The sequence below is a fragment of the Tubulanus polymorphus genome, chromosome 7, assembly GCF_964204645.1.
Source record: "Tubulanus polymorphus chromosome 7, tnTubPoly1.2, whole genome shotgun sequence".
Taxonomy (NCBI): Eukaryota; Metazoa; Nemertea; class Palaeonemertea; order Tubulaniformes; family Tubulanidae; genus Tubulanus; species Tubulanus polymorphus.
This window is the reverse complement of record NC_134031.1, coordinates 16,860,441-16,883,353: the sequence shown is the minus strand read 5'-3', so window position 1 is coordinate 16,883,353 and position 22,913 is coordinate 16,860,441. Positions and strand designations below refer to the sequence as shown.

The 22,913-nt window shown below is 37.5% G+C and overlaps 1 protein-coding gene across 7 annotated transcripts; it reads right to left on the bottom strand.

The window, feature by feature from the left end:
- Nucleotides 1–2,669: 2,669 nt before the first annotated feature.
- LOC141909359 (choline transporter-like protein 2) lies at nt 2,670–20,460 on the bottom strand. 7 transcript variants are annotated; one of them, XM_074799792.1, is made up of 24 exons: nt 18,365–18,502; nt 16,537–16,693; nt 13,967–14,015; nt 13,346–13,419; nt 11,478–11,556; nt 11,303–11,390; nt 10,589–10,711; nt 10,318–10,378; nt 10,026–10,170; nt 9,866–9,949; nt 9,652–9,764; nt 9,447–9,569; nt 9,181–9,280; nt 8,673–8,699; nt 7,685–7,877; nt 7,540–7,595; nt 6,777–6,953; nt 6,560–6,688; nt 6,409–6,478; nt 6,227–6,300; nt 6,054–6,124; nt 5,736–5,830; nt 4,725–4,809; nt 2,670–4,385 (listed from the first exon to the last, which is right to left on the bottom strand). In XM_074799792.1, exons 2-24 carry the CDS (start codon nt 16,613–16,615, stop codon nt 4,255–4,257), a joined length of 2,226 nt encoding a protein of 741 aa, XP_074655893.1. In that variant the 5' UTR covers nt 16,616–16,693; nt 18,365–18,502; the 3' UTR covers nt 2,670–4,254. The 7 variants fall into 7 exon arrangements, with proteins under 7 accessions (XP_074655893.1, XP_074655892.1, XP_074655894.1 ...); XM_074799791.1 differs by lacking the exon at nt 13,346–13,419 and adding an exon at nt 11,950–12,023 and having other exon boundaries at nt 18,365–18,500; XM_074799793.1 differs by lacking the exons at nt 5,736–5,830; nt 13,346–13,419 and adding exons at nt 5,265–5,353; nt 11,950–12,023 and having other exon boundaries at nt 18,365–18,443.
- Between the last annotated feature and the right edge of the window lie 2,453 nt (nt 20,461–22,913).

The window sequence follows — 22,913 nt, the reverse complement described above, 5'->3', positions numbered from 1 at the left end:
ATTCAAATTGTATGCTCGTCATTGTATTGTCTTTTGTACTGTTTTGTATCAATGTAGATATTTTGTTGCATGTCATGTCCTCTCAGCGGTAACATTTGTATTATATGGAGAGCAATAAGGCCGGTTAAGTTCAATGTTGATATGTAGATTGCATGTCATGTGCTCTGCGGTAACATTTGTATTATACGGAGCAATAAGGCCGGTTAAGTTCAAGTTCATCTTCGGCTTTCCGTAGATATTTCATTGCATGTCATGTCCTCTCAGCGGTAACATTTGTATTATATGGACTCCAATAAGGCCGGTTAAGTTCAAGTTCATCTTCGGCGTTCCGTAGATTCTGAGAGTTGAAAAATGTCGATAGGTAAACCGACTCGGGGCATCACTCAAGCAAGGGGATAAGATTCGAACCTTCCAATGACGGTGACAGACCGACTTGTTACATATCGACACGCCTACCCCGGAATTTCTTCTGTAGAAAGCTAGGTGACACGATTCGCAGTGTCTAGGCACAACTCATCTCTAACTCGGCCACTGAAGCAACAGCTATCTAGTTGGTCACCCATGACCAGATGATCGACCGAAAGTTAATCCAAATGAATCAATATGTGAAAATATTAGTTTTTGCTTTTTTATTTTGATCCTTTTCAAATAGCATGAAGCTGTTTCTGTGAGATAATGTAATCGAACCAGACTGATTCTATTGATCTGGCGTAGAGCTCTATCCAATTACAAATAAGTTGCAGGTCGGTCCTTAAACAGAACGCGCTCGCTGCGTATAATCGCATTAATTCGTCGTCACACACGGCAAATATAATAGTAAATCACGAAATCACCGGTGCTGCCTAGGTAATGAGAAAGTCATTTAACTTCTCGAAAACACGGACTCAACGACCGACGTGTATCCATTCGACACGGTTGCTTTGTTCGATCAGATATTGGACATGAGAGATTTCATATCCGGATCGACTCGGCTCTAGACGCTGTTGCAGAGGTCAAACGACATCAAACATCTTATCAACGATGAAACAGCACGCGAGCAAATACTCTAGTAATAATAAACGGAGTTCCTGATTAACTTCTGATCGACGTCCAGCATCGATATAGACTTGACACAGAACGCGCAGGTAAGTTTCATTGCACAGGTTTTCTAAGAATTTACATCTATCACTATCTATAACACTTCTGGGCACGAACTAAAACACTTCTCTATACATTTCTGATACAATTTTGACATTTTATCGAAGAATTCTGAACTAAGATTGGTTTTATCTGCTAATATTTCTGTTTTCTCCATAATCCATTGCATTTGTCTCAATTTTTGCTTTTGTCTCAATTTAAGAATCATGTCGAATAATCAAAGGCTAGCTGCAGGCAAGCAGCAGGAATTCGTTGACCGAGAATTTCGGGTTCCTCCGTCGAGTGGCCGGCCCGAAACTCCGGCATGTAAACTGCGTCCTGGTCAGGCGGAATACTACGCCGCTAGGAGGGCCAAAACTGCGCAGAGAAACAATCAGCCAGATGCGGGTGACAAAACCTTCAGCGAAGAGACGACGACAGAAAACACGAATGAAGAAACTCGAAACAAAACTACGTTTAGCGATCGGCAAAAGATGATGGATGATTTAGAATTACTATAAGTTCGAGGGTAAACGGAATTCTATAGGCTCTCTTAAATCACGAGTAGTGGTTTAACGACTAGAAGAGTTTCCAATACGCCACAAATCCAATCTGATACAAACGTCGGAAGAAATTGTTCGAATTGTCAACATTTATTGCTATTTCAACGGCAAACAGACAAAATACAGTGTATTAGTTGATTCATTCTCATTCGGTAAATACGCGACGGTCATCGAAGGATTAATAATAATATTCAGCTCAACCGTGGACATATAAAGTAGACTTTAAACATCCATAGTTTAATAAAGAAACATCACAGTTCGATTCACAGCGATCATATCAACACTTTATCAACAATAATAAGTCGGAATACATATTAACTCGACATCTCATTTAAACTATGGTGCATCTTACCTTTTAAATATATATATCATATATAAATATATATTATTATAATTGTCATGCAAATCATGGAGTCCGTTTTATGGACAGGGTATTTCATAAACCTTAAGATCAAAGGTGACAACGAGAAATTATGGTAATAACTTTGATATGTTCCGCTGGTCTATAAAACCTAGCTCTGCAGTAGGCCTACCGATAATACGGTACACAATGAATACGTTCATTGATTATTATATACATGTATTCTCTTGTTAATTGGAACCTGATTACCCTACTTTGATTATAATACAGGACAATATGCTCATGATAGACGAATCAACTGAATTCATCAAATACTGAAAGAGAAATTTATACATCGATACCATTTTTATATGAATGATAGAAAATATAGACGATAAATCAAAAACGTCAGCTATTAAGTATAAAGGCTGCCAAAATACGTGATTGTGCGCAAACACAAGACGTGATTGTGACGCGAAGATAATCAATATCGGAATGAAATAATAGACAGTAAAACCCAGTTCAAATCCGCATCTGTGCGATTTTGATTTTTATCTTATTCAGACATCACTTTCAATCAAACTTCCCAGAATGAATAGATTCGATCGGGTTTTACCGTATGCGGAGATAGTGTAAGTGGACGGTAGTGGACATAGCGTTAAATACAAACCTGCTAATACAAGTTCATTATAAATATATATATATATATATCTATCGTAGTATGAATCTCCTCAGACACTATTAGGTCAATAGTATAAATATAAATAATACTTAAGTGCATGCAAAATAACACAGATTCCTGGTTTTTATTTACAAGCAGTTACAAACATAATTACTGATATTGTTATATTCATAACTTTCCGAACAGAGGCTATAAATGAACTTCATAGATCCGGGGAATCGATATCGAATATGATTCTCTCACATCTGCAGATTTACGATCAAAATCCTGGTTCCACAGTTTCCACGATCATGAATATTTATCTAACAATCTGGTATCAATTGACAACGAAACAAATCAAAATGCGTTTAGACTGGTGTTAAAGCTAAAGCGTTGACCGCGCACGCACGACTGGGCGTGGATATTCTGCAAAAATTGAAGATTGAAATCTCGAATTCATTCCCCTGAAGCGTCTCGCACAATGAAATAGTCCCTAATTTTTACACATTCGATCATGACGTAATTGAATTAAGACGACGTTTCGATCATGACGTAATTGAATTAAGACGACGTGGCAACAAAAATTTTTGAGTAATGCGTACCATATACGGCGGTGATGAATGAATACATGCAGACGAATTAACTTTGCAATTAAGCCAGTTTCTAGCATAAATTGCGCATACATATTTTATCAATGGCAGACACGGTATTCACCTAAACACAAAAATCAGCAGCATTGCTATCGCACATTAGTGAAGGCACTTATCACATACATACATACATACACGATATATCTTCACGTGTGCATGAAATCACATGATCATTTCTATCTATGAAGTATAAATATACCCGAGCTTCCAACACCGATAGTACTAACCAGTAATACTATAAATATAGATGGTTGATTATATGAATACATTTCTTCAGTTTTGGCTAGTCTCACGCATGACCATTCGACATTTACAGAAATTAAAAATAAGTTTCCTCAATTGTCTAGTCCTATACACAATCAAGTTCCAAAACTCGGCTATGGGGAAAAATTGAGCGGTTTGTAACTTCAAATCACTACATCCTCAATATTCAGGGGCGGATCTAGGAATATTGGAAATTCCGGGGTCCAGAAAAAAAAAGTCATAGAAAACTAGCGGGGACTCCCCTCGGTCGTAGATATTTCATGAGGAAATACATCTGAAAATATGCAATTTCTGAAAGGATGAGTGTCAAATTTGCAGTTTTTAATTATCCTTGTCTTGCCAAAAAGGGCAACCTCAGTGGGAAAGCAGGGGTCCTGACCCGGAAACCACCCCCTAAATCCGCCCCTGATATTATCATGAACCCAAGTGAATTCTAGAAGATTGCTTTTCTTGGACAAAGCACAGCGGAGATATTCTTCATGTATCATCGGGTACTTCGTAAGTGAACACTAATATATACTACAGTCGGGTAAACAGTCCCCGGTTTAAATCACAGAAAGACACACAGTGAACTCTAAGTACAGCTATTCAACAGTGTTCAGTTGGTGTCCTTCTATCTAGTTTATAGTCATTTCATGCTTATATCGAGGTTTATATCATTTAGCCATCTTTCTCCGCCTCTTTTTCAGTCGCTTTCGGTTTCTTGTTTTTCTTGCCGAGAATTCTCATCAGCTCCTTCGACATGTAGTACGGTTTCTCGGGCGAGCCGTCATGTCGCTCCAAATCTTCCACTGAAATTATGGAAAAAACCCATACCATTAAACTGTCACTCCGAATAAAAGTTCCTGTTTTCAATTCAAATCAATTTCCATGAAAATAATAATGTAGTGAAACCAACTCAATTTGAACAGGTTTAAACTGGATGTTGATCTTATGTCAGGTTCCGGTTCCACAGTTGTGAGTTAGAGTTAACTCTTGAGTTGAAATCAGTTCATTTTCGATGTTCTAACTCAAAGAGACAAATTAAACTCAGAACTATGAACTGGATCCCGTATATCAAACGGGATGAATTTGGTTTTTCCCAAATGAGCCAAATTAAGCTGGTTCTACTGTAGTATCGTAGTACTTACGGAAACATAAGAATAAAGTATCCACTCCCATGTTATAAACACTGAAGAAGCAGGCGGCTATAATGTATGATCCAATAGCGATTACCTAGAAAATCCAAACATATTATTCGAACACTAAAATGCTAAAATGATTTCCTACTCAGTACCAACTGGTTCATATTACCTTGGAAGAATGATATGTAAATAGCTTAAACGATTCCAAGATATTATTACATCATGAGGAAATTTAGTAAAATATTAGCTCACTGACCCACTACTAACCACAGCTTTCTACAAGTTGAGTTTGAGGTACCGATTAAGAACCAACAAATAAGGAAGGATGAAATAAGGTCACACAGAATGTTTTGGTCTTGTGGCTTTTCAAGCGTAAAGCATCAATGTTTAAATTCAATTTACAATCTAGATCCAATTCCACAGCAATGGGGAAAACTGGGGAGGTTATAATCACCGATAGTTCATTTTCATTATTCAACTTTGAGGAGGAATTTGTATTCGTAACTGTGCGGAACTGGCTCTGCGCGAAGCATAGGTTGTACTTACGATAACTGGGACTAGGTTGTACTGTAGGTTAGGCGAATAATTACTGATAAACGGAATTCGCCCGTCGAAGAAGAAAAACGCAGCTACAGCTGAAAACACATGCAAAATACATAGATAAATCAACGCATGCGAATTTGAATAATTTTCACAGATTCTGGGGGATTGTTCACACATAGCATAAGCAGGATAAATATATTTTCATACATATAACCGAAGCATTTCTCATCTATGACAACACTGAATTTTCTAGAATTCATTTTGTGTCCACTAATACTGCTTTCTATAAGATCGGATGCGCAAATTTTGTGAGTGCATTATCTGCGAAGCAAGAGTCGATTCTAATCAATTATTCACACCATGCAACCAACAAACCATGCTCCAAAACTTTTGGGTATAATAAAATCGGGATTATCTACATCACAAGACTCGTCTAAATGAGGATCAGGTGCCGACAACAATGCTATTACTTACAACGATAATGCCCGCAGGATTTTTTAGATTATCAATTACCGACGAGACAAACTCATATTTTTTTAATGTCCCTTGCAACAGCATAAACAAACAAGCTGTACGTGAGAAAATAATATAAACACGACTAGTGGTGAACTTTGTGCTCGATAAAATATACATTTCTGAATGCTGACACTGTGTGAAAACAACAGAATAGGGCCGTTTGTGCGATTCTAGAAAAACCACTGAAAAACTTAAGATTTTTACAATGTTGATAATCTTTAAGAATTTAGGATTAAATCATAAAAATTCAGACTTCTAGGTTCGTGTTTAACTTACTTGTAGCTCCGACCACTACTAGCTTCGCGATGAATATGACAAAATCGGTCACTTTGTCAATAACCACAACCCTGAAAATTGACACAAAATTAAATGTAGGACAAAATGCTCAAATAAATACTTTGTATCGCATAATTACATTCTTTATAGAAACAACCGTCAGCAACACAAACCTTACAATATTCCTCAAAATCAAAAAGAATGCATTCTTTGCTGACGTACAAAAGTTTTTACCATATACCGCAATCTGAAGTAGGAAGATTATTGCATATGAAAAATGTGAATAAAATGTGGTTTTTTTCATTCTTGACAACCAACTTTTATTTTTTTCATTTTTTCGTTCAACTTGACTTACCAAGATGTACGCATTCTTATTGAGGAATTTCATGAACTTCTCAAGACACCAGAAGAAACATTTCAAACACCTAAAATCAAATATGGCACGTTAATTTAAAAGAACTTTTATCGCGACTGCGATAAAAAAAATGTCAAAATTGTACACTTACTTCAAGAAAAACTTTGCGACTGGATTTTCCGAGCCTTTCAGCTTATGATCAAGGTATTCAAGCATTGCACGTATCAATTGAATAATTGCGATAATCAATGAACCAAACGCAATAGAGCCGAGATGGTATCTATAAACGGTTAAGAAAAGTTTTCAACGTGGAACGAATCATTAGAATTATCTGGTACTTTAGATCTGTGATATTTTATCCGTCCTACCGAATACATCTCCAAAATGATGCGGAGAGAGGGAACGCGGGGATATCGGCTGGTTTCGAGAATGCCCAGTAATACGAGGCGAATGCTCCGGCTAAAGTCATCTGACCTAATGCGACGACGAAATTCATCAACCAGAACAACATGAACAGATTGTAGATTTGTAGATAAATCGTGTACCTAAAATACAGTTCGATACCAAGTATAACGATATAATCATGACTGAATGATTTGAGGCCATGTATCAATGCGGGTACTTAGTAGACTCTGCCTTATACGGTAAGGTGTAGCCTGAAAGATTTCCGAAATCAAGAATCAGACAAATTGAAAGATTCTGATCACCTAGTTCTCACATTATACTCATGATTCTGTATATAAAGACTATGTAAAGTTATGATAATCATTCTCATTCCAGGATGCAATAAAGATTGTACATATAAGGTGTAAATGCCTTGTTGTTCCTGATGGATGGAATCCTGTACCGCTGGTGTAAATGCTAGTTCCCCAGCCAGCCTGCCGATACAACAACCAGCCGGTTACATAGGCATAGCATTTTTCATATATGTGTCAAAATCTTATTCTGATTCTGTTTAAATATATCCACACATTATTTTTGGCAGGCAGAGATGTGTAAATATTTTTTACTGTCTTGAGTCAGGACTAGAATCACAACATCATTTACAAATGGAAAAATTAGTCAAGCCAAATTAGTTAGTTACTGGTAGGTTTTTTTTAAGAAAATTTAATTGAACAGATTTCAACATACTCATTTCCGCCGTATTTCACAAAATGACAAAACTTCAGCTGCGATGAATTTGCTGGCTAAAATGTAAGTAAAAGCACATTTTCTTTAGACTACCGACAAACTGGAAAATAGTCATCAGACATCCGTGTCTAAACCCGATACATACTAGTGTGGAACAATCGATCAAGTCGAATACAGGATTTCCTGATGAATTAGTAGTCGTGACGTTTGCTTTAGATTGAGCTTTACCAGACGACGCCAAGAATATCGTTATCGCTCCCCACAAGCCAAAAACTCCGAGTTGAAGGACAAATGGGAACAACGGCCACAATAAAGTGAACATCATGTTACCAACAGCTCTGAAATTATCGTAATAGACAAATAAGAACAGAAAAAGTTTGTAAATGGCTTCCTATGTTAAGTACTTAATTTCTAAACTAGGATTCATCAAGAGAATTTGCTTTTATTTCTAAAACCATATGTTCATACATTTACCACATAAAACCAAATATTTCATTTACATGCAATATGTTTAAATCTAATCGCTGCTTCTAATTCAGATTTTGTTTCTCAACATGCTAGGTGACACACCAATGAAAGCAACATTGCTAAAGGTTTAGTTTCATGTGTACCGGTACTTGAATTTATTTCAGAAGAACAAAGGCTACATATTTCTATAGTTCTGCAGTATGCAACATCTGTTTTAAACATTTTTTTAAAGGTGGGTAAACAAGTGATCATTTTGTTGGAAACAAAACTGTTCCCATCTTGAATCTATCAGGAAGTTGACTGTCATGAACAACATCTTATGCCAGTAAGATTTCTGTGGTTTAGGAAAATTTAGTCATTGAATTAAGTTGAAAATTCATGCTTCCATATATAATATCGATCAAAGCTAACCATTCATAACATGTAGAAATAAACATGCGAAAATGATCGAACACGTTGTATTTGAAATGTACACATACATCGTACAAAGACAAACATGGTGGAAAAGCCTCAAAATGAGACTCCTAGAAGTTTATCAGTGTGGTCGGACAAACGATGTTCTTTCTGTCGGACATGTATACATGGTATCTGTTTTAAAGCATAAACATCCAAAAAAGATTTTAACGAAAGAAACTAGACATTTCATGAATATACGGATCTCTCACCTGTCTGGATAGGGATATGAAATTACTCTGAACAGAAATATCAAATAAATAATGAACGACTGTAAGCTCCGCAACTACTCAAGGGTGTTACATCAAGTAAACTAAAATAGGGTTGTCAAGCACTTCGTACAAAGTATGCGCGAATATGTACAAAAAGCCTACCAAAGGATAAAATCATAATACAAATAGGTATTTCAGATAATGACCATCATGTGCCGCTGATGTGTAAAAAGTGAAAACCAAGTAAGAGATAATTATTTGAAGTTGGATATAGAAAGAGGACATTAAAACTTGATTTCAGGGGTTTGGAGTTATTTTTCGACCAGGAATTGGTGGTATTATACTAGAACCGGTTTTACAGACTGGTATTACCTTTAACCCAGGGGCTCACTCAATAGAAAGTGAATTGAATTAGCCCCAGGTTAAAGGTAATACCAATCTTTAAAACCAGCTGTTGTATTTCAGAGAGATTACAGATGATATGTGTGTGCGATATTTTTCTACTCACTTGCTCGTTTCCTTAATAATAGAAATAGCAATTCGAATACGGTTGCGTAAAATCAAAAGAATCAACAAAACGATTCCCAAAATCACAGCACAGATGATTCCTGAAAAACGAAAAAGCGAAATAATTAACGATCGTTATCGAAATCATTATCAAATCCAAGCTAATCCAGTTAAAAGTACTGGATCCAGTTCCTCAGTTGTGAGTTCAGATTTGATTACGGAGTTAATTGTAACTCACAACTGTGGAACTGGAGCCAGAAGACTAACCAATAGCTAACCAGGTTTCTTGTCGCGCCGCATAGTACGATAGATTCAATTTAAACTCGAGGGCTCCCTGCGAACCGACAGAGTCCTTCAGTCGAACATATTCCTTGAAACCATAATACGTTCCTGTTGGTGAAAAGAACAATAACTCACCCAGGATCAGCGAAAGAAAACTTTATATAGATATAAAAGTTTGCAATGAACTTACCGAACGCGAAAAGCGCGATGAACAAGATAAGCGACAACCAAACCATGACTCCAGCGATCCACCTCATAATCAGAATCCAAATTAAAGCAATTATTGCAGATATGACGAGTCCACTGTAAAAAAGAATATGAGAAGAATATCAAATATCTGTATCAATTCAGCTAATACACTGATAATGACAGATAGGGTCGAATTCGTTAGAGTTAGAACCTACACTATAAGCATCCACCAGGAAGCTTCAAGATCAGCTAACACTGACTGAGCTACATCCATAGCGCTCATCATTATCGCCAGATACCTAAAAGAACATCAAACTCAAATTATAAACTGATACACTTACAACGCTTATATTTGTTTCATCGAGAAATGCTCACTTTGATCCTTGTTCGAGCTCACTACCAGTGATAGTTTCATTATTAGGACCGGTCAGGGTAAAGTTTTGGTTGCCGACCTGGCTGACGAGTTTTTGCGTTTTGTTCAGCAAAGTGGTAAATATCGCCGGCACACATCGACCAACCACTGAAACAGAGAACACTCACGAATGATACATAGGTTATAGCCGGAGTTCCACAGTTGAGTTACAATATTTTTAAGCGAAATGATACTAGAATTTTTGAAATTCGAAATTAAAAATTTTTGAATAATAATTGATATTGATTTACGTACTTGGTACACTTTTAACAGTATATCCAGCGCACAATTTATCTTGAACCAGCTGTGTCAAAGACTGTATGAAATATAGAAAAAACAGAACAGTGTGAATAACAACGCAAATTTTTATGATAAACAACCCTAGAGCATTGTCATAATAACTTCTTGAGTTTCATACTCTATTTCGCTGTCATCTGGTAAATCTCTTTCAAATCCATGCATTTCCCGTCGTATTCATATTTTGTATCGGTTGATTCGCCGATGATTGCATTCAGCAATCGCTTACCTTCGACGAATATTGCGCCGATTTCGGATCCACGTCGTACAAACAGATTAAATTGTTTCGATTGTTTGTCACCTCGTCTTGTATAAAGGTCCAATAATTCGTAGGGCACGATTTCACGCACACCTAGAAAAGACGGAAAATGAGAAATCACATCAGAATTAATGGCCCGGTGTTCGGCAGTTTATCGATGATCGTGCCATAAGCCACGATCATAGCGAAATTTATATATTATGGGCTTGTAAATATCACTTAAATAATATTGTATGTATATGTTAGACATTGTATTACTTCTCTCTCTCCTTTTATAATTTTTCTTTTATTGCACATCTTTTTTGTTTTTTGTCTGTTAGTTGTTATTGTTGTTTTTCTTCATTCACAATCTTATATTTTGGATTTATGATGAATAAATCGAAATTTAAATTAGGGAGGCGATTTTGCCCGCGTTAAACTAGCCGGGATTAGATGCGAGTTATGCCATGCCCATGCCCAATGAGTGCATTCATGTACAAATCACTCAACACTCGTTATAGAAATATACTATCAAAATGATACTATGGCAAGCAAGTCAAGCCACTTAGCGTTCATATGGAATAATGTGACCTGGGCCTGGTCTGACGTTGTTTACCCTGTGTTAAACAGGCACAGGCTCATTTAACACCTGGTATGGACCAAATACAACCCAGGTCAAAAACACTTGTGTTATCGCGGCGTTACCTGAGGTGTAGGACATCCGTTGATCGCGACCGCCGGACCCATACGGGCACAAGCCAATAAATCGAAGAAAAACAAATTCGGCCGATCTCTGAAATTCAAGAAAACCGTAACAGACATTGAAGAAACCGCAAGAGGTTTATACAGTATCGAAGCTGAAATTTAGTACGAAACTCACGTAAACTTGCCAGTACCACAAATATTGCCCTCAGAGTCAGTCGGGTACAGTAACATTTTTGGGTCTCCCCTGCTGAATGCTGAAAGCGAAACAATGAATTCTTAATCATCCAATTTTTGAAAATGATAAATCGATGAATTTATTTCAACGCCACGACATTTAACATGCGACTAATTAAGGAAAATATCTTACTGTTTTCTGCAAAGCTTTACTATTTTTATGTTTTATGAAAGCCGTTATCACATGGAAACGATTTGAATGGGGTTAAAATGGCCGGTGTTTTGGGTCGGGCGAGATGAGGCCCATGTCAAACAGGTACAGACCCTTTGGGCGCCAGTGTAAATGGTAGGCCCGGGTAAAAACCCTCATGTGATCGTGGCTACAAATTACCAAATATGGAGTTGTTCAAATTGGTGGTCGTGGTGGTGGCTACAACAGCATTAGGCCAGTCACTGATTGCAGCCAAACTTACCGAGGAATGCTACTGCTACCAAACCCAAAATGAACACAAAAAATAAAAGGCAGCAAATAATATCTGTGCATGATCTAAAAGCAAAAGAGGATAAAGAAAAGATGTATAAATAATGCTTTGACTATCGGGAGTCTACTGGAAATGACCGGTATCGACTGGTGTCAACCTGGTACTGACCGGTCGAATAATGCGTGCAATACTCTGATACCCACTATGTGTTCCCACCACAAAAACTAAACAAAATACATCTTTCTACGTATTGTGTTGATTTACCACAAAACACCAAAATACTGACACGGCAAACCAGCTACTAAAAATTCTGGGGGAGGGGAATTGCATGCAAGTAATACATATTTGAGCTAAGGGAACATTAACTACAACTTATGATGGTGGACTGAAACGAGTCTAATTCATAAATCACAAGTGTAGTCCATCACGGAAACAACATTGCAATGTAGTTTTGGTCTCGTGGGACGCAAATTTCGAATCGGTGCGATAGTTTTAACGTAAGTAAGCGGATAATGACTCTGTGACAAAATGGATGCAACTTTGATCAACCGACCGTGAACCTTGGGAGGACGTATTCTAAAGTGAGATTTATTCATCGATATAAAGATGATAAGATCGGCTTTTTTCAGAGAGCAGTTTTCAAAGCAGTGTTAGCTCGTCGAGAAATTGGCAACCCAAAAAAGTTTATCAGTATGCAGTAACTACTGGTTTAGTCGACAGGTTAGTGAGTCTCCTGTTGAAGCATATACGTACATAGTACCGGTACAGGCATATAATACATGTTATGTAACGACATGTTCAGCCTATGTTGAAATGGAAAAAATCGATTTCATACGATTTTTATGTTGAACTCAAGCATCACTTGTGTCTAGACTATAGACAAATACAGAGTTCAATGTGAACATATGTGGAGTGGACTTTCATTTTTCAGAAACTGTTCAATGGGTATTAATGTGTTAAATGGGTAATTTGTCCCCAGGAACGATTTGAACCTGATGGCATCGTTAGACTCAGCCACGACATGACACGAAACTCTGACCACACTAGACCGGGTGCGCAGGTATATGCACAGATTTACCGCAAAAAAACTTGCAGTACCAATCAGATTGCCCGTTGTATAATCGCTGAGGCAGATTTCAAGGAAAAACTATAAATGGAAAAACCCGGGCTAAAATAAAACAGGATATCTGATTGTCTAATAGTGAGGCTAGTGTGGCAGGGTTTCGTACGGTGGTGGCAAGTCTCAATGCCATCAGGTTCGAATTCCTGCCAGGGGAGGATGTACACTAGGATGAACATAACACTGCTTTGAGAGGCTTTGAGAGAATGAAGCATATAAAAAGAGGATGAAAACATAATAGATTTGCTTTTTTTAATGATAAAGTACCAATGCCAGCAATTGCGGCCAGTCCGGTGAGAAATGCAAGGAACACTAGCAGACATATAACATCCGTACATGATCTGTAATTAAATTTTAATCAAATTGATTAATCAATTAATATTGGTCTGTAGACATACGATAACTAATACGCAAGCATGGAGTCAAAATATAAAACGGACAAATTAAATGTTTCATTTAAAGTACAGGATAGTCATCAATCATCTCATCGAAGAATTCGAATCTAAAAGTTGATCTTTTTAGTACATTTTCGATAAGCAGTTATATTTTTTGTCAACAGATAAGAAATTGAACAAATGAATATCTCTATAGCTGATTAAACCCCGAGCCTTATTTCAATATCACAGCGTTGGCTTAATAATACCGCACCGAATTTTATCAACGAGTAAATATTTGAACATACAGACCTACACATATCAGCCAATTTTTACATAATGATTGACTTAAGACACGGCGGGCTGTGGGATTTATCAACATTCCCAAAAATCAATCGACATTTATCAAATCGAGCGTCCCTAAACAAATCTCGAATCCGCTCGTCATGCATGTGTACGGTGCGACACTTGGTTGTTACTAGTTTTTGATTCGGCTCGCTCACTCATTCCTTACCGGTTTTTTATCGGCCCTTTGAACGTCGGGTCATACTTGAAAGGTTCGCCTGAAAGATATACGCACATACATAAATAAAGAGTTTTCGCAGTTTTCACTTCGGATAAAAATTTCTGATCAAAATAATTTTATGATACAACTGTTTTATTTTGCATATGGTTTTTCAACGTGTTAATCGCTGAATGAATTATCGACACTTCAACGACATTTTCTTCGCGAATGCCGCTAATGGATGGGACTTGAACTGGAAAATTGACAAGTACCGAAGTTAATCGATATTCCTGCCATTGCAATGCCGCGTACATAAATGCGTAACATGGTTATTTACATGTACATGTACATGTAGGCTGGTTAACTGACAAACTGGTAATTGAAACCGGCACCAGACCAAAATTACTTGGTAGTTAATCGAAGAAGTTCCACAATTCGAATTTTTATACAAAGTAATTTATTAAAATGAAACCACAACGTTTTAGCTGTTTCCGATAACCAGAAAACAGAAGTAACGTAGCATATAAACTTACAGGACATAAACAAAAGCGATTCAGAATGTTTGTCCCATAAGTTTATATGCATTTGACTACTAACTTGATAGTAAATAATTCATGCACATAAAAAATTGACCCAAGACGCGATAGTGTTTATGAAAGGCGCATGCATTAATAGTCGCTTGTTGCTGTGTATTTCAAATAACCACTAAAGTGAAGGAAAAGGCACCATCATATATAGTCAACCGATATAACACTAAACGATATAGAGACCATTTCTACATTCTTGGAAAATGAATTATACCCATAGAACGTTTTTATATTCTCCTATACGAAAGCAATTACAATTCAGGAAATACGCTAGAACAGGAAAACAAACACATTATGTTCAGACTAGATTATATCAGCGAAGATATCAGGAATGCGAAATAGGAATCCCCTTTAAACGAAGACACTACAAAATGTTTGCGTTTAGCAGATTGCAGACTTAAGTCTTTCTTTCACATAAACAGAACTAGAAATAGTCAACAACAGAAACAGAACTAAATAATCAACAACCATTTCACGGGTTGCTATAATAAACAGAACTACTCATAAAGTCAGCAACCATTTTGAATCATGAAATTAAGGCGTGTCTGATCTTACTACTTGAAAAAATGATATACTTCGATCAAAAACGTGACATGAAAGATCAATAAGGAAGCCATTTTTCTGAGGCAATTGCTTTTTGGGTTTTCCGCTTCTTCTGTGAACCAGAAATATGTAACTTATATATCAATTAGGCAATATAGATATCATAAATATATCGTATAGATATCATAATTATTTCCGTGGTTAAGTAAGTATGCTCATAAACGAATCACGAAAACGACTTCAATGTCAACAGCTGCCTTTCTAGGTTTATCGAGTACATGGGTAGGAGCGCGGTTTTGTTGATGGTGTGTACATCTCACCATGACAACTACTACCGTGTACATTCATTCCATTCTGAATTAAACGACCTTCCGCGTTGACACAAACAAAACCGCTCATTGCTGTTATCGATGAATCAGTGCTATCAGGCATCGTTGACGTTATTTTCCGGGTATAAGCAATTCTAATTGCTAAACCAATACAGCTATCAAAAGCTATTCTCATTAAATCGAACACAAACGTTATTGATGTTATCGTCAAACCGATTGAAACCAACCACCAAAAATGTGCAGTATTACTACAAGTCAATCCAATAGAAAACCCATTCAGTTGGACCCATGTTCCTCAGTTGCCAGTTAGGTTCGAATTGGCATAAAATTTGAATTTCTTAATTTGTTTTTTCAAATACAGTAGAAGCTTGCCTCGGATCACTTGGGACCAATACATTATGCCTAGATGGTGTAAAGATGGATTTTCATATTTCATACCACATGAATTTGAGAAGGAAAATTTGAATATTTCGTCCGATGGGAATGCGATAAACCGAGGCAATCCGCTCCGTGGAAAGTGGAGTCAACCGTTAACCGTAGGGCCAAACGTGAACCAACAAACAACTGTGAAACGAAGAACCAAGTTATGATATCCATCACCTAACGGTGGGGACCACGTTCCGCTAACGGGTCATGAAAAAGTTCTACCAGAAACCCATCCTCTCTCAGGAGGAACCTGATCGCGTCACTAGACTCAGCCACGGCAGGAAACACTGCCACATTAGACCGGGTGCGCAGGTACATGCACAGGTTTGCTTGCGGCGCCAATCAGATTGCTCATTGTGTAATCGCTGAGGCAAATTTTACGGAAAAACTCTTAAGTTGAAAAACCTGGGCGAAAATAAAATGGAATATCTGATTGGCTAATGATGACATCATCTCAGCAGCGCATGGGAGCTGCGCACTCGGGCTAGTGAGGCAGGGTTTCGTGCTGTGGTCTCGAGTCTCAATGCGATCGGGTTCCAGAATACAGAACGCAGCAACAACGGATAGTTAAAACTTATTCATGAAAACGGTGGTTAAAGTAGGCAGGAAATCAGTGTCTCGAAGCAGGAGTCTAACTTGCGTCACCCGACATACGAAACTCGATTTAAAACTTCAAAACTTCGTTTCTACATACCCTTGTATTCTTTTTTAACGAGGCCGGTTTCCTCAGTTGGCCCGTCGTCTTTGGCGTCGGCATCTTTAGTCGCACCCATAATTCGTTCTCAATTTTTTTTGCCGATATCGTTTTATAAACTCGAAACGGTTTTTTTCAATGGTGCGACATTATTCAACTGTTGTGTAGAGGATATAATTTGTGGTTTTAAACCTCGATGAAAACACGTTCATACTTACGCAGGCCCGAGATCGAGCGCAATAATATTCTTCAAGGGTTTGAAGGGCTCTTTTAAAATGCAAGAATATAGGGAAATATTTCAATCACCCGCCATTGAGAGAAACCCGAATTTGAGTGTGAATAATTACGTCTCAAATAGTCCTTCAACCGAAGGACGCTTTGAAAAAAGATCTTTGATCGACGCTATTTTTAAAAAGGCATCATCTATATATGGTAACTATGATGACATAGGTAACATTGACAGCATTCCAAGTTATTCGTGTAATTTCTTTAACATCAAAATGATAATCATATTCATTGGTTTATGTCCCTTACTAACCCATCAGCATACTTGCTTGGAATGAAGTGAAATCCAAAGAGAAAATACATAAATGAATGGTCAAATGGACAGAATTTTTGTACAAATTTCAGTTCTGGTTCAGGGACCAGTTTCTAAAAAATTGATTTAAGACAGCCCACTTATAAATACCATAGTAACGATGAACTTTTAATTGGCACTATGTCAACTATCCACCGGCCAACTTTTGAGCAACTGGCCCCTGATAAGCAATCTTTCACCCAGCCTGAACTGGCAAGTGACTGGTGTTATTATTCAAATCATCAATACATTCTCGGAAATTTATTCTGTAAAGGCCCGGAAAACAAACAGGGAATGGTTATTGAACGTAGTTCATGCTCAGAACAGTTAATTTAATCTGTTGCATTGATTTTTGATCATACTCAAGCTGTCGCCATATATTCTGATTGTGCTTCGAGGGCCAAGGCCTGTCTTTTAGGCAATTATCACTAGTTGAACGACCTGTTGAGTCTAAAATGACCACAAATGATTTCTCTATTGAGAGAAACGATATGATACTGTTCAGTAAACCTCTCCAGACATGCCCAAGTCGGGACATAAAAATAAAATACATTTTGTGATGTCCGCTTAGCTTGCTGGTCCCAGTTTGTCTGAGTAAGACGAGGTTTACTGTAGTTCAGTATATCCGCAGTAATCAGTGACTTTTATGAAGATTGCAACGGACATGAACATGTCACTCATCAAATAACTTATAAATGTACTTTAGGAGACATTTCCATGAAATATTTACCTCGCATTTACTGACACATAAAATTTAAAGAAGCCCTACCTACAAATAACTGGTCCTCGAACTGTCTACAGCTATAGGCTAACTTCGGGAAATGATTCCCAACAGAATACTCTGACAGAGACTTAAGTCTATAACCTAATCAATGTTGACAAAATCAACAACAACAGTGTCACAAAGCAATCTACCGCCTATTAATTATGTTCAACCACCATTACAGATGTGCCTTAACTGATCTGTATATCGAAAGACCATTTTATTAATGGAAGGGCTCGTAACTAATAAAATGCGAATATTGAAAGGAAAATTCAATATATGATATTATGATATATATGTATTGTACATATTCAGTGCCAAGGCTCTATATATAGTTCAGTATCCAACTCAATAATATAAATTCTAAATAAGGTCTTATCAAGACTTAATAGGGGAAAATTCTGATCGACTTAATTTATGAATAAGGTTCGATACGATAAACATGATCGGATTTATTACGAATCAAGAAATAAAAACCATAATTTTACCATGAATGAGGCAAACGAGTGTATATCCTTTGACGAAGCCTCCAATTGAAGCACCGGCCGTGACGAAGTCTGATTTAATTGAATAGAATACGTCATAACAGCCGAACAGATGCTTTACTCAAAATACATGCGGCTTAAATGGTAAATATGGTTCCGCAGGTCATAAGTGTGTATATCTATATAATCAACTCTCGAAATGAGAATTCGATATGAACAGATGTTCGCAGTGTCGCCGCAGCAATATTTCAATCCGATAAACGTTCAATAATAATGAGAAAACTATCGATAAATTCGAAAATTACGTTTTAGCGAATGGATATAGATAGACTAGGCTATAGGCTAATTGGCAATGGTCTTATCTGAGGACACAATTAGTGATAGTAAACCAGGTATTTCCCCCACATTTATCTGATTCAAGTTTTCCATGGTGATGACCCCTAATCACGTACACACGACGACATTTGTGGACCACACCCCATAACAGCATTCTAAACACATCATAGTACGACTACTACTGCGGTTAGTAATAAGAAACTCCTGCTTTTGTAGAAAATAGAAAGCATGGGCGGCGCGGCTCTAGGATTTTTTGAAGGGGTGCACCTTGAAATTAGGAATGGGCACTTCATTTGAAAATTTGAAAGGGAAAATGCCTTGATTTAGCAAGGTGAGGGCTGCAAGTAAAACATGGGGGAGAGGGGTTCTGGTGACTCTCCCACAGAAAATTTAGGACAAACAGGAGTTTTTCTTGGCCTTATCAGCGGGCCCATTCGGATTTATTCTTAGTCTTTTTATAATTTCCGCCGTAAAAAGTATTTCTAGACTTTTTGGAGGGCAAACTCAAATTCTAAAATGGGGGTGGACCAGTCCACCCGGTCCACCCCAAAATCCGCCCTTGGAAAGAAGGATACTTTTTTCTTAAATGTTGATCAATTACATAATAATCAGATTCCGTACACTAGATATGGACACCTTGAATACCCTGATTATTAAAATCAATATCTCCAAATTCCCTGATCCATGCCAGACAAGAGGTGATTTATTACATACCTATAAAAATCTAATTTTTAGCGGCGCTGCGGCTGCCATTTAGTTTTTATATTACAACTGACAAAGTTCCAGGGAGTGACTATTCATAGATATGATTAATATCATATTCAGCAGCAGCAGCACCCGCAGCTGCTGTTAGAATGCCGTTGATGTAACGATATACCACCGCAGAATTATGTGTGATATTCCATCATCATAAATAGAAACCAGCGCAGTAGATCGAACAATTAGCCACAATTATCCTCATAGTTTCGAATGGTGAATCAATGTGGCTATATGAATTCCTTCACATCATTCAACAGAATTTCAGAAAAAATCGCCTTAAAAAATCATTCATCCCATCAACTAACATTGAAGTAGAATAAATTTTGTTGCGGTATCTGCCAGGGCCAGTTGGTTTTTATAAGTCGAAAAGGTTTATTCATTTCAATAGACAATATACTACTGTACACCAGTATCTATACATTTTTTCATACAGTGATTTGAGTTGTTAGGCTTAGGCCTATACCCATTTACTTTTAAACCAAACCATGGCAGGGTTTAGCTAGGTAACTCATCATTAATTGTTTAACAGCTCATGGTCAGGTGCGCAAATGTGAGTCCCCAAACTTTGTTAAAAATACAAGAAGCCCAATATCCTTTTCACAGACACAGTCACAGGGGCTTGTCACAATTTGATAATGAATGGATGATACCAGTATGCCTATATAAAAAATCTTTTTTATATAGGGATACTGGTATCATCCATTCATTATCAAATTGTGACAAGCCCCTGTGTTTTCAGTGCTTTCTCTTCTGAATCAGAACCACTGATGAGTGAGAACGGTAGTTAAACAGACTGACCTTACGCAGTTTAGTTTCAGGTGTGAACTTAACAAAATCAATTATAGTACATTTAAATAATACGAACCTGGATCTTTCTGCGTATCATCACCTCCCTTACAGCACCCCATGACAGCTTCAGGGGTTTAAAATCCTTCTTTCCCGCGAGTGAAATGTCTTCAAACAACTCAACGTCAACGAGGAAATAAAATACGAGGGAATTCCCGTATAGTTCAAAATGCGTTCGACAGGTGTCACTATGACCTGACTCGCCACAACTATGGCAGGCGAGGGATTCTTCCTCTGGCAATCGAGGACTGCTATACCAGAAGGTTGCGCCATCTTACCGACATTGCTATAACTAAAAGTTAACAGCGATGGTTCGAGCCCACTCTAATTTTACCTCTTGTATCCACCCTATAGTCACTGTGCACTATGAATGAATTACCGAAATTAAGCTATTCTACAAAGTATTTCTATTAACTGAATCTAAAATTTCTAAATGCACCCATCAAATATACTTATTTATTTGAGCCTGATGCACTTAGCTGTTTATTTCAACCGACTGAGCTCAGAACAGGCCCAAGATTTCAAACATAGCAACAGAATATGTCATAAAGTTCAAGGTGTTTCGAAAGATGAGTAACAATAACGCGGTAACAATAGGATTTTCATAATATAATGTATGCCTATATTTTCTATTCTGGAGTTGGACCAGTCCAGCATCGTTGGGATGTGCAGTCACACACCGCTATTAGTACCTAGCCGTCGTTCTACAAACAACCGGTTGTAGGGAACCGGTAACAACGACTGGTATTCAGACTAACACCGCCCTCCTCTAGACGGGGACCTGATTGTGTGACAAAACTACACAGAACTTCTAAGTTCATATTTGAAGATGATATCTCGTGGGAGCTCGAAACGTTGTGTCCTCCGTTTTTGGTTTTTTTTAAATGATAAATCTTGCTTTTAAATTCTGAATTTGTAAGCGGGTTTTAGAATTTTAGGCTGGTTAACCGTCTCTCAAAATCGTATATCATAGCAACTCACAGGTCCCCCAATACACATTATCAATGAGGTCACAAATCTATAGTATCGAGTACCAGTCGTGTGGACTTTAGTGATAAGTCACAGTTTTTCGATGGCTAATTCAACAAAAGACTGCGTGCAATTGTTCAACAGGTACTTGAAAAAAAAAAGAATTAAACCCGAACCTCGATATATACATACACAAAAACAAACATACAAGTCGCCAGGCCATAACTATTATTGTCTCTTAGCATATGCTATCAACGTTGTTTATTACGATGCACCAAAATCAAAATGAGACCTAGTCGCAAAATGGTGTATAAAAACCCGCGATGCTATTAAGTCTGTTCACCTTACATTTCGGCCGGGAAGATTTCTTTAATCGAGATTAATTTAGATTGGTGCGTTGATGTGATATTGTGTGTATTATGTGAAATTGACGTTTCGGTCCAATGCTATGGGCCATTTTCAAAAACATTTTGGAATTTTAAAAACCAATTTGAAAACGGCTTATATAATTGGACTGAAACGTCAATTTCTTATCCAGTTTTTCTGTGGGTTTTTACTTCAATTATATCAGACATCAGTCACTTGTCTACAGAAACCAACATGAAATGTATTTTTTGTAGTAAACTAATTCTTACTCAAACCGAAAAACCAGTGGGACAGAATAAAAAATATGACGAGGGTTCGATTATTCATTCCCCAGAGCGTCGTGTTGTTGGTAGTAGCTGTTTGAAACCTCTCGCTTTTGAAAAAAATGTCTTCATTTTGAAGTCTGTACCCACGCGAGTCGCGTGCTGAGACACATGCCGGGTACTGTTACGGCCCATGCCAAATGGTCGTGTGAAATTTATTCACCAATTAAACGCCTGTCAACAGAAATGTCGTCGCTGTACTCGCATCCGTAGAACACGTGCTGTCTAATTGATGCCGTAACGATTCATGTCAACATTAACACTCAAAAGCTATGAGACCCTATACTTAAAGTCGGCTGTCTGTAAATCGGGTTCGCAAAATGCAGACCGGCGATAGATCGTTTAAGGTTCTCGAAAAACATCGATATATATTCATTATTTCTTCTGATTAAAGTGTTTGTTTCGCAATTTCAGTTTTGGTCTCAAATCATCTATTTGACATCAATATTTTGCGGCTGGTCTTGACATGGGTGCTATCAAAAAATATTATGCCCAATCCTGGATCCTATCAAATCTTTGTGATTTTTGCATGGGTTTGAATAAGACATTTCTGTTGTGTATTCCAAAATGTTTAGCCATGTTTGCGAGAATTTTTTAGGTAATGTACCATGAAAGTGCGACATACTGAAGTACCATACCGTAACTATTCTAATAAATTTTAAGTTTGGGTAACGTAGGTGGTGCGGTTGTCCGCGTGCGCTGATTGTGTAGTCCAGAATCAATGAGGATTTAAATTTTTGAACCATAAACCGGCTTATTCCGATTAAGACATTTATAAAAAGCACGAATATAATTTCAAAGCCTTAGAATATGCTATAAATCCCATTCATATTAATAGCGGGTAGATTTATCTGAACGCGCTCTGGACAGACCGCACCACACATTCAAGTTGGCGAATGAATATCAATGGGAGCAATTGCGCGCACTACTTTGACAGTAGTTAATAACTTTGT

Excerpts from the sequence above, each read along its gene's own strand:
- LOC141909359 (XM_074799792.1), bottom strand. The coding sequence starts at position 16,615 with ATGGGTGCGACTAAAGATGCCGACGCCAAAGACGACGGGCCAACTGAG. Across the intron at positions 10,712-11,302 it reads ACGGATGTCCTACACCTCAG|GTGTGCGTGAAATCGTGCCC; the intron begins GTAACGCCGCGA and ends CGTCTTTTCTAG. Across the intron at positions 9,765-9,865 it reads TCCTGGTGGATGCTTATAGT|TGGACTCGTCATATCTGCAA; the intron begins GTAGGTTCTAAC and ends TCTTTTTTACAG.